The sequence below is a fragment of the Echinops telfairi genome, unplaced genomic scaffold (genome assembly GCF_000313985.2).
Source record: "Echinops telfairi isolate 266 unplaced genomic scaffold, ASM31398v2 ScPeMD7_2186;HRSCAF=2738, whole genome shotgun sequence".
NCBI lineage: Eukaryota > Metazoa > Chordata > Mammalia > Afrosoricida > Tenrecidae > Echinops > Echinops telfairi.
The window spans coordinates 11,441,170-11,453,485 of record NW_022106084.1 but is presented as its reverse complement, the minus strand read 5'-3'; the positions used below and the strand labels follow the sequence as shown (position 1 = coordinate 11,453,485).

Below are 12,316 nucleotides of genomic sequence, written 5' to 3'. Positions count from 1 at the left end.
TTTTTTTAATATGCTTTTGTATTCTATTGGCCAGTATTTTGTTAAGGATTTTTGCATCAATGTTCATTAGGGATGTTGGTCTTTAGTTCTCGATTCTTGTGGCATCTTTGCCCGCTTTAGGTCTCAAAGTTATGCTAGCTTCATAGAAAGAGTTTGAGAGTTTTCCGTCTTTTTCTGTGTTCTGGAAGAGTTTGCATAGGATTGGTGTTAGTTCTTCCCTGAATGCTTGGTAGAATTCTCCTGTGAATCCACCTGGCCCAGGGGATTTTTTTGTTGGTAATCCGTTGATTACCTTGTCTATTTCTTCCATTGCTATGGGTCTGTTGAGGTACTAGACATCCATCTGGGAGGGAGCCTAGGGAGGGATTGTATTTCCAAATATTTGTCCATGTCTTCCAAATTATTGAATGCATTAGAGTTTAGACTTTCATAGTACTGTGTAATTATTCTTTTAATTTCATTAGGGTCCGTAATAATGTCCCCTGTTTCATCTCTCATCCTTGCAAATGTAGTTTGTTCTTTCCTTTCTTTGGTTAGGTTTGCCAGAGTCCTATCAATTCTGTTAATTCTTTCAAAGAACCAACTTTTAGCGGCATTGATTTTTTTCCATAGTTTTCTTGTTTTCCCTCTCCTGTTTCTCGGCTCTGCTTTTTATTATATCTCTCCTCTTGCTATTAGTAGGGTTGTTCTGCTGACTCTGCTCTAATTGGTGTAAGTTTTGTGTCAGCATACCATCCACGAGTCTCTCTTCTTTTTTAATGTGTGCATTTATTGCTATCAGCCTTCCTCTGATAAATGCCTTTGCTGTATCTCACACGTTTTGGTATGTCGTATTTTCTAGAAACTTCCTGATTTCATCTCTGATCTGGGTCAATACCCACTCCTTTTGCAATAGGAAATTGTTGATCCTCCAATTGTTTGCCCTAGTTTTCTTCACCGTACTTCTGTTAATTCCCAGCTTTATGGCACAGTGGTCGGAGAGAGATGTCTGTATAACCTCTATGTGCTTGAATTTATTCAAGTTTGACTTGTGTCCCAGCATGTGGTCTATTTTCAAATATGTGCCATGTGGACTTGAAAAGAATGTGTGTGTGTTTTTTTGCATGTGGGTGGAATGCCTTGAAGATATCTATCAAATCAAGTCGTCCAAGTGTGCTATTTAGATCTCTAGCCTCTTGTTGAGTTTTTTTCCCAACGATCTGTCTTTTACAGAGTGTGGTGTATTAAAGTCACCAACTATAATTGTTGAGCCTGTGATCTTTTTCATCTTTTTGAGTGTTGATTCAAGAATTTCACTGGTCTCTCGTTAGGTGCATATATGTTTATTATGCTCACTGGCTCTTGGTCTATTGTTCCCTTGAGCATTATATAGTTCCCCTCCTTGTCTCTTGTTATGGCCTGTATCTTGAGGTCAATTTGGTCTAATATTAAGATCGTTACCCGTGCTTTTCTTTCGTTACCATTTGCTTGGTATATTTTTCTCCATCCTTCAATTCTCAACTTGTTTTTGTTCACAAGCTTGAGCTGAGTCTCCTGGAGGTAGCCGATCGATGGGTTAAGTTTCCTCAGCCAGTCTGTTAGCCTCTGCATTTTAATGCCTGAGTTCAGGCCATTGATATTCAGTGTTATTATATCTATCTGTGGACTCTGTGATGTCATCTTGTACCTTTTGTGTTGGGTATTTTCCTATCTACCTATCTTATCAGCTTGTGTTGTGTGTGTAGTTTATGTTTGCCTTATTTCCACTATTGAGTTGATGCTATCCTGGGGGATGTTTCCTCTTTGTCGTCCTATGGGTGGAGTTGTTCTATATGATGGTCTCTTATTTGCCCTCAGTGAGTGTTTATCTTCTGCCCATACTGGACTGTCAAGGATCTTTTATAGGGCTGGGTTTATTTTTGTGTATTCTTTGAGGTTGTCCTTGTCTGGGAAGACTCACCTCGTCATCTATCTTAATAGATAACTTGGATAGGTAAAGTATTCTTGGGTTTGGGTTGTTTTCCTTCAATTTTTGGAATATATTACTTCATTCCCTCCTCTTCATCGTTTCTGCTGACAGGTCTGAACATACTCTTATTGGGGTACCTTTATACATGACTATTTGATTTTCCCTACCTACTTTTATGATCTTCTTCTTTTCCTCAAAGTTGGATAATTTGACAATTATATGTCATGGTGACTTCTTCTTGGGATTCAGTCTGGCTGGTGTTCTTTCAGCCTCTTGAATGGTTGCCTGGTTTCCCTTTATTAAGTTGGGGAAGTTTTCATCAAAGAATACCCTTGCTATTTTTGCTCTTGATTTCTTTGTTGTGTTTTGTTCCGGTAGTCCAATTATTCTAATATTGTTTCTTTTCATAGCCTCAGACCTGGCTCTCGAGTTTTCTTCAGCTAATTTGATTGTCTTATTTAATTGCTTTTCCTGTTTGCTGAGGTCTGCTTGCTTGTCCTCTAGGTCACTGGTGCGCTTCTCTGTCTCCTCAAGCCTATTGGCAAGATCTGTCAATTTGTCACTGGATTTTGTTATTTCATCCCTTAACTCTTGTATTTCCCTTTGGAGCATTGCCTTTATATCCTCTATCATCTCATCTTTTTTCTGCATTGCTTCCCTCATATCCTTAATGCCTTCAAGCAGCATTTTGAAAAGTTCTTTTTGTGGCAGGTCAATATCTGCTTCTTCTATGCCCATCGTTAGTTTCATGACTTCTTCCGGCATTGTCTTCTGTTTCTCTTGCTTTCTCGTTGAAGCTGTTAGAACTGGTTGCTGTTTTCATGTTGTTTTAGAGGAGCCTTGATCCATCTTCCTGAGTCAAAAATACCTGGGCTCTCTCTTGGGGGATTCGTTTGAGATTTTCTATGAACTATCTGCCAGTAGCTGTACTGAGGGGTCCAGCTGTCATTATATCTTCCTGTGGTTTCACTCTTGTCCTGGCCATCCAGTATTCCGTTACTTGGGATGTGTGTTGGATATTCCTCTCATGGGACACTGGTTGGTTGTTCTGGGCCACGAGGGCCTTGCTTCCCTGGCTGATCTCTAAGTAGCCTTCACGGTTCTTGGAGCACCTCGGCTGGCCTGTGGTATTTTCCTCTGCGACTGAAGTCCTGAGGAGGGTGTGTGGGTATACCCACCTTGGTGTAGAGCTCTGTAGGTGGTAGGGGGATTACTGTAGACAGAGATCACCTTGGAGATTGGGTGGGTGTTCCCACAGTAGCGTGGAGCCCCACTAGTAGTGGCCATGTCTTTCCCCCAGTCACTTGTAGGACCTCGGTATTTAGGCTGGGGATGCCCCCACTTTTTGTATGGGAGAACCCCCTGCTGCTTGGTGTGTTGAAGAGGACTAGCTTGAATTCCCCAGCAGCTTTCCAGGCCTATAAATTCACATGGAAGCTCCCCCACATGGGCCTTCAGAGTTGCCCTAGGCAGAGGGGAGTGGCCTGGTGGCTGCTAGTGGCTTGTGACAGGAAAGAGAGTGAAAGGAGAGGAGAAAGGGAGAAAGAGGAAGACACAAACTGGAACAACAATGTCTATCAAACTGATACCCCCTCGCCCACACTCAACTAGATTGCACAGAGTAAAAAGAAAGGTGAAAACAATAAAAAAGGAATAAAAAAGAAAAGAAAGAAAGGAAGAAAACAATAAGAAAACAATAATCTGCTGAGGCTGTGGTAGGATAGAGATAGGAGTTTTAATAAGAGGAGGGATGAAGAAAAAGTGAAATAAGAACACAAATAAAGTTAAAAAAAAGAAAAAAGGAAGGAGAGGGAAACAGAACTGACAAAATTGATAGAGAAATAGCTGACCCCCATGCTGTGCTGTGTGTAGCAATGACTTGTCCTGTATGGGGCCCTGTCTTAGGAGTCAGGTGGCCCCCTGGGAGGACAGGGTTGCCCTAGGCAGAGTGTGGGGGTCTGGGAACCAGCAGTGGCATGTAAAGGGAATGATAGGGAGAAGAGAGAATCATACAGCAGTGAGAGAAGCGAAGAAAATGAAGATAGAAAGAGGACAGAAAGAGAAAAAGGAGAAGGAAGGCGAAAGGGTTAAAAAAACAGAAAACCTAATTGTGTTCTCTAAGATTGTCTGTGATGGCAAAGAGGGAGGAGAGTGAGAAGAGGGAATAAAGGATAAAGAGATAGCTGATCCCTGATTACTTGTATGTGTGGTCAAAAGAGTTTAGACCCTGCCTCACAATGGCAGTTTGGTGGGCTCTTTTGATGCAGGGAACCAGTGGTGCTGGGCAGTATTGCCCTAGATGATGAGCTTACCTAGAGGTCCGACAGAGGTTTCCTCAGCAGCGCAGTGTGGTGTAGATGTTTGTCCCAGCTGGCCTTGTGTGGTTTTCAGCACTCCCATGGAGGGCGGGCTGGAATTCCTCCTGCTATTTGAGTTGCTTTGCCCTAAATGGAGGGTAGTGATCTGGAAGTAAGTAGTGGTTTATGAGAGGAGAGAGTGGGAGAGAGGAGGAAAAGGAGGGAAAAAGAAGAAAGAGAAAAAAGATCCCAGCTCGTTGTGACTGGCTGAGGTCGTTGAGACTGACTGTGGTGGGAAGGATAGAAATGCTAGTGAATGCAGAGGGGAAGAAATAAAGTAGTAGGTAGGGTGATAACTGAGGCTTGATAACCTGTCTGTGAGGCTGGAGGAGTTCCAACTCTTCCTCCAGGTAGCGGGGTGCTGTAGCCGCTTTATGTAGAGTTCCACAGATGCTGTGTGGGATTATTTGCAAAGGCTAGATCACACCTGTGACCAGGCATCCATTGAGCTCTGGCTTTCACTGGTATGCCCGCCCTGCGCTATACATAGCACCACACCAGGGGCGGGAGACAGGGTCTTCTCACAGTCCTGTCTAGAGCCCCAGAGTCAGCAGGGCTTCCCCAGCCATGTGTAGAGAAAGGGAAGCTGGACTTGTTTCCTATCTAGGCTGCTGGTATCCTACTTGTAGATCCGAGGCTTTCATTTTTATTTATTTATTTTATCCCCCTGGTCAGCTAGACTAAATTCAAATTAAATTTTCACACACAATCTCTAGTCTGCAGCTCAGTGCTGTTTAACACAGAAGTTTGATAAGGCGGTTCTTTGTTATGCAAAAAGCCTCCAGGCCCTGCCTCTTGGTTCTGGAAATCCTTAGCTAGGTTAATTCATATGCTGATTTATGTTAAAGACCCTTGCCTATGTGCTCTTTGCCGCTGGGAAACCAGACTGTGGTTTGGGTTATTAACCAATAATATATATTTCACCTTCTTTTTAATTTTTATTTTTTAATACTTGTGCTCTGAATTGGCAGCTGTGAGGCTGGTCCCCAGAGGGGGAGAATCCAGCTTATCAGGGGGATTGTTTGCTTCTCAGCTGATTGGAATTGATTCCGCTCCCTGGTTTCCGCTTATTTTCTCCCACACCAAGATCTACTTCAGGTAATAATCTGCTTTTTCTATTATTCTAACTTATGACTACCCGCCACCACCACTCCCAAAGCAGTGAGCTCAGGGCAGCCACCAGCGTGGAGAGCTCCGGCATGGGGTTCTCCTGTGTGTGGAGGTGCTGTCCCTTTAAGGTGTCAGCCAGAACAAACCGCGGCTCCAGCCAGGACGCAGCTGGCACGCCTGAGCTCGCAGAAGCTAGAGTGCTTTAAAGCGTTCTTGGTTTTCTTTGTGAGTGGAAATCACACGCAAAAAAAGAAATTCAGGAGAGACCCTAGTACCCTAGTTCTAATTTCTGGACTCCACCTCCCCATTCCCTTTGCCTTACCTCCCAATTTTCTGGTCTGGCAGCAGGATCTCTGGACGGGTGCGTTCTATCAGATAGCCACTTTCCTCCTGCACCCCCGTCACCAGTATTTTACATAACAGAGGAGTCACTCAGGGTGAACAGGTTTGACCAAATCTTCCAGACTAAAACTGACAATGAAGAGAAAATATGTTGTCCACTTGTGAATGATTAGCCACTGAATATTTCATCAATATCATCAGAACATTGTCAGAGATAGTGCCAGACGATGCGCCCCTCAGGTTGGATGGCACTCAAGGTATGACTGAGGAAGAACTTCCTCCTCAATGGACAGTCAACCATAATTATATGGATGGAGTAGGTTTTTGAAACCATTACTGACTCGTGGGACATGACTCAAAATGGGAAGAAACAGCTGCAAGCATCCATTACTAATCCAAACATAGAATGTACAAAGTATGTATATATATATACATGGAACTTGGTAGATGGAATTAATTGGAATCAAATTAACTCTATCCATAGGAAAGGATGATGGAGTAGCTCAATAATAGCAGATAACATGAGACCAGGGGCAGCCTGTGGAAGAAACATCAATTTCTCATATGAAAGTTAAAGCTGAAGCTGATTCAGAATATAACAAGCCTAGGAGCTGAAATACAATTTTGAATACACCCCAGCTGGATTTAAAGACTATCTCATGAGCAGATTTGACACATTGATCACATAAGACAGAAGACCTGACTAGCTATGGGAAAGGTGATGTGAAATCAGGATCATCATTGCTGACATTGAATGGCTCTTGGTTGAAACTGAAGAATACCAAAAAGATGCTTACTTGTGTGTTCTTGACTATGCAAAAACATCTGACCGTGTGGATCAAAACAAAATATGGTTAATATTGTAAAGAAGAACAAGCAAATTTGTCTTGGAGGAGGAAAATTCTATTGTGAAATGGATAACCTGTTCATGGATCAAGAGGCAGTAATTCGAACAGAGCATGGGCATACTGCATAGTTTAAAATCAGGAAAGTTGTGTGTCAAGGTTGTATCCTTCCACCAAACTTGTTCAATCTGTATGATGAAAAAATAATCTGAAAATTAAACGATTTAAAGAAAAAGGAGGCACCATAATTGTAGGAATAAACCAGGAAAAAATTGAGACTTTCTACTCCTTTAAAAAGTTTTCTGTAATCTTGGAAACCCATAGGAGGAGTTCTATCCTGTACTATGACCTAGCTATGAGTCAGAATGGACTTGATGGCAGTGAGTTTGTGTTTTATTTTTAATCTATGAATGACCAATCTTACCTACTGAAATCGAGGACGACTTGAGATACTTGCTGAAAATCAAAGATGATAGCCTTCAGTATGTATTATGACTCAATGTAAAAAAAAGAAAAAAATCACCACAACCCGACCAATAGACATGATTTATTGGAACAACAGATAATTAGAGGAAATATTGAAATAGTTAATGGTTTCATTCTACATTTCATTTTCATTGTGCTGAATCCACAATCCAAATTCATGAAAGCAGCAGTCAAATAATCAAGCGACACATTTTATTGGGTCAGATCTCTTTAAAGTGTTAAAGAGTAGAGATGTTAGTTAAATAAAGGACCAAAGTGCAGCTGCCCCAAGCCGTGGGATTTTCAATCACTCCACATCCATGTGAAAATTGGACAGTGAATATGAAATACTGGAGAACTGATGCATTTGAATTAAAGTGTTGGCAAAGAATTTTGAAAGTTCAATAAACTGCCGGAAGAACAAACACCTTTGTCTTGGAGGAGGTACAGCCAGAATGCTCTTTAGAAGGTGAGGATGAGGAGACTTTGCCTCATGTACATTGGGAATTTTATCAAGAGGAGTCCCTGGAAAGGGCGACCAGGCTTGGTAAAGTAGAGGGCAGTGAAAGAGAGGAAGAGCCTCAATGAGACAGATTGACTATGGCTGCAACAATGAGCTCAAACCAAAAAAGTGGGAAGGTGATGGAGGACTGGGCAGTGTTTTCTCTGTTGTGCATAGGATCCCTATGCGTTGGAATCAACTTGAAGGCATCTAACGACAAAAAGCAGAAGTATTGTGTGAGGTTTCCGGGTAGTGTTATTAAAGCAAGGATGCTTTAATATGATATGAACTAAATATATATAATAGGTTTCTTTGAAAAAAATATCTCCAGATTCCTTATCCCTCAAACCTAAATAATGGTTTGAGTGGCTTATAAAAAAAAGAAGAGGAAAAGTAAAATTGAAATATACTTGGAGTCTTTAATGAGAAGTTCATCTGAAACCAACAAAATAACTAACCAAAGCAAAGCAAAGGTGATTTTCCCTCTGTTTTCCTTCTTGTGTCTGGAATGTGGAAATGATGGAGTTCAAGAAACCATCTAATACTATGAGGATGGTAGAGCAACAAGCTATAAAGAGCATACAATGGTAGAACCCCTTTGGAAAATCGGCAGTTTCTTATACAATGAAGCATATGCCTACACTTGACTCAGGAGTTCCACTGCTAGTTATTTCCCCAAGAGAAATAATCATCCATTTCCTGGTGAAATAGTGGATTACCATGTTGGGCTGCTAACCACAGGTAAGCAGTTCAAAACCACCAGCATGTCTATGGGAGAAAGACGAAGCTTTCGACTCATAAAGTGTTGCAGTCACAGAAAACCCACAGGGGAAGATATACTCTGTCCTATAGGGTTGCTGTGAATTGGAATCAACTTGATTATAGTGAGAGATATTCACATGAAATTTGTATTTGTTTTGTTTTATATCATGGTGAAATTTATGTACCAAAATATTTGCCATTTTAACCCTTTTTATGTATAGCATCCATAATATTAATTATGTCTTACATGTAGTGTAACCATTGCCATTATACAAAGATTTGCACACAACTATTCATAACAGCTTTTTTTTTCCCAAAATGGAAGCATACTAAATCTCCACCAGCAGGTGGATAAACAAAGTGTGATAGTCATACAAAGGAATACTGTTGTTCTTAACTGCCATCAAGTTGCCTCCTGGAAAATGGCACCCTATGCATAAATGGATTGGAGTGTTGTGGTGCAAAGGATTTGTACTGGCTGATTTGGAGCCGTAAACAGGCCTTTGTTCCTAGTCTATCTTAATCAGGAAGCTCTGCTGAAACCTGTTCAGCATCATAGGAACATGATCTATTGACAGATGAGTGGTGGCTGCACATGAGCACATTGGCCAGATATTGAGCCTGGGTGTCCCATCTGGGCAATGGAATACTCCTCAGCAATAAGGAAGAACAAGCTTCTGACACATACAATACCATAGATGAGTCACGGCTATTATCAATGCCATTATCACCCTATACCACATGAAAGACAACTGATAAGCAGGAAAATATACATCTAATTTCATTGATATGAAATTCAAGAATAAGCACAACCCCTCCATGGTAAGAGATGGCAGAACAGTGGCTCCTTGCCGATGGGGCATGGAGATCAACTGGAAAGGGGCTTCCCATGGCATTGGGAATGATCTAGGCTTGGGCTGTTGATTACATAGTGTAGGCAGCCATCTATTGAAACTCATCAGACTCTATAGATTCTGGATCTGTGCAGCTCACTGAATTCACAAATAGATAATGACAATAGCCTGGGTCCTGAAGAATCTGTGAAGCCACCCTTTCCACCTGAACTGTCCATTTCTGAACTTGCTTTATATGAGAGAGAAATCAACTTCCACTTATCTCCTCCTTGTTTGTGACTCCTGTCTGTGGCTTAGTGGCCACCCATTGGGCTGAAAACTCTTGGGTTGAGCCTGCCAGAATTTATGAGGGAGAAAGGTAAGGCTTTTTACTCCCATCAAGAATTAGAGTCTTGGAAACTCATAGGTGCAGTTTCACCCTGTCCTGTGGGATCCCTACGAGTAAGCATTGACTTGATGGTAGTGAGTTGTTTGTTGTTGTTTTGGCCCCAACAACACAATATTTTTTCCACACCACTCACCGATTGCATGGCAGGCTCCACTCTTTACAATAGGCAATGAAGTCCAACCAGGGGTCTGGTCCTGGGAGCCAAGGAACAAGAGTTACTAAAAAGCAGGGTTCATCTGAATGCCATAGTCTAGAAAACACTCCCCCTGGCCTTTGTTTCAGGGTGTGCCCAGCCTGAGTCTGCAACCTCTTCTCCTCATCAAGTCCCCACCCACCCTGGAGAGTGTGGCATTGCTATGTCCCTACCCTCACACCTGACAGCTCATCCCACAAGCCAGATCCCACCTCAAGGGGTTTACTTGGGTCAGCAGATTGTTCTGGAATGCTGGCGCTGGGACTATTCTTAGCACACTGCCAATCCCCAGGAGACTCTGAAGATGCATGAGGCTGAGTAACAACTGCATCATAGTTATTACCTATGCTATCATCATCATCATTATTGCAGGATGTGGCTTTTGTGGTATGCCAATCAGCAGATATTTGGGAGCCTCTTCCAGCATGGGAAGAACCGGCCGAGGGCATGGCGCGGGGGGTAGGGGTGGGGGTGGGGGGTGGGGGGTGGCATTCCAAGTGGGTGTGGCGTCCTGGAACACAGTGAGGGCTGAGATTTTTTGGAGAGGTCTGGTGGGCAGTTGTTCAGCCCGCCCATTCTCTTCACTCACTGGCAGCTCCAGATTTGATAAGGAGCGGGTCATTCCTTGGAGTCTATATTGTGTCTGACGTGAAAATGCAAATCCTGTGGTCTTTCCTAGAAGAGTGTTTTCTCTCTCTTTTGGTTCTTCCTTTTGAAAGAAAGAAAGAGACTTGATAAGGGGCAGCATGAGGGGGCATTGGCTTGGAGGAGATAAGAACTGAAAGGGAAGGCAAGGGGAAGCCCATGAGGACAAAATCGTTATCCTAAAGGGGAACTCGTGTCCTGGGCATCTCCACACGTTTTGCTTCTTCTTGGTGTTTTATTTAACACATACATGGTGCTTACTGGGAGTCCCTGGCTGATATAAACGGATAATGCTCTTGGCTGCTTGCTGGAAGGTTGAAGTTTGAGTCCAAGTAGAGGTGCCTTGTAAGAAAGGCCTGGCATTCCACTCCCAAGAAATTAGCCATGGCATGACCTTTGGAACATGATTCTCTGCTGGCACCCGTGGGGTCGCCATGAGCCAGAGACGGCTGGAGGGCACCTAATTTTTCTTGGTTGAGGCTTACCATGCAATGTGGTAAGTGTTTATGAAAAGGAGAACTGAGTGAATTCTCCTAACAGGCCCAGGAAGTGGGTATACTGTTATTTGTATTTAATAGAGGAGGAAGCTGAGGTAAGGGAGGTTTAAGTAACTTACTTAAATCACATGGCTGGTAAGGGTCCCAATCCTGGTCAGCCTGCTGCAGAGGCTGTGCTCAGAAATGACAAACCAAAAGTATGAGCTCATTGCTCCATCACCCTCGATTTTGTTAAGCGCCTTGAAACCAGCTGTGGCCCATAGCAACCCTATGTACATCAGAATGAAACACTCCCTGGTCCTGCATCATCTCCACAATCATTCTTCTGTTAGAGCTCATTGTCACAGACATGCACTCTGTCAACCCATCTCGTTGAGGGCCTTCCTCTTTTTCTGCTACCCTGCTACTTTACCAAGCATGGTGGTCTTTTACAGAGACTGATCTCTCCTGACAACATGTCCAAAGTAGGTGAGACCAAGTCTTGTTATTCTCACTTCAAATGAGCATTCTGGCTGTGTTTCTTCCAAGAGAGTTGGGACACAAGGATCACCAGCCTTGGGTAATCCTGACAGCCCACATATCTTGCTCTTGTGCTCAAATAATATATTTTCATTAGATACTTTAAGGATTGTCTTATACCTTTAAAAAAAAAGAAAATGTTTTCATTTTAAGTATTTGCTTTCCCTCTCAAGGTATTTTTCCAAGAAACGCAATGGAGTATCTGTTTATATAACAATATCTGTTTATATAAAAATATCTGTGGGCAAACGAAAGAAATAAAAAATAGCTATCTCATACATTGTGCCATCTTTGTTACCCAGTGACACTGTGAGCCAGTCACAGCCCTGTAGATTTCTGAGACTCATTGCCCAGGATGCTGGTTAAGGGTCTTCGGCTTACAAAGGGAGCAAATTCCAAAGACACTGCTCAGCTAGAGATGCTCCAGAGCCACAGGTAATCCAGAATCATAACCCCAAGAAGCACAGAATTTTTAATAGAAGGAAAGCCAGTGTGTAGAACAGCTTTCTTGTGTTTCTTGTGATGTATCCTAGGGAAGATTCTAGAAACTGCCCACCCCACCACTGGCATTCCTGCCACCTGACCTATTTAGAGCTTGCCAAGGGGGACGTAGGGATGAGATTTTGAAAAATCGTACCTGGAATCCTTTTTCCTTCTCTCCCACCCACCACCACCCCAAATAAAAACCACCTCATGTAGAACTATGGGGAGGCAGGCCTTACCACATAGCACTTCCTCTGCAGATCTGAGGGGAATCCGAATCTTATGTGAACTTTGTTCTTGCCTCCATGACCTTATGTTAATGACTTGGAGGAGGTTCTGTTGTTTGTGGCCACCACAGGGGCCCCCTGGAAGAGCAGGGAGGGGCCTGCTGGGAACAGATAAAGGC

The 12,316-nt window shown here is 42.8% G+C and overlaps 1 protein-coding gene across 1 annotated transcript in view; it reads right to left on the bottom strand.

The window, feature by feature from the left end:
• LOC105979484 overlaps window positions 1-10,215 on the bottom strand; it is a 16,681-nt gene extending 6,466 nt beyond the window's left edge. The window contains 1 exon segment of the mRNA XM_013007116.1: window positions 9,993-10,215. Coding sequence (XP_012862570.1) covers window positions 9,993-10,215 — 223 coding nt within the window.
• Between the last annotated feature and the right edge of the window lie 2,101 nt (window positions 10,216-12,316).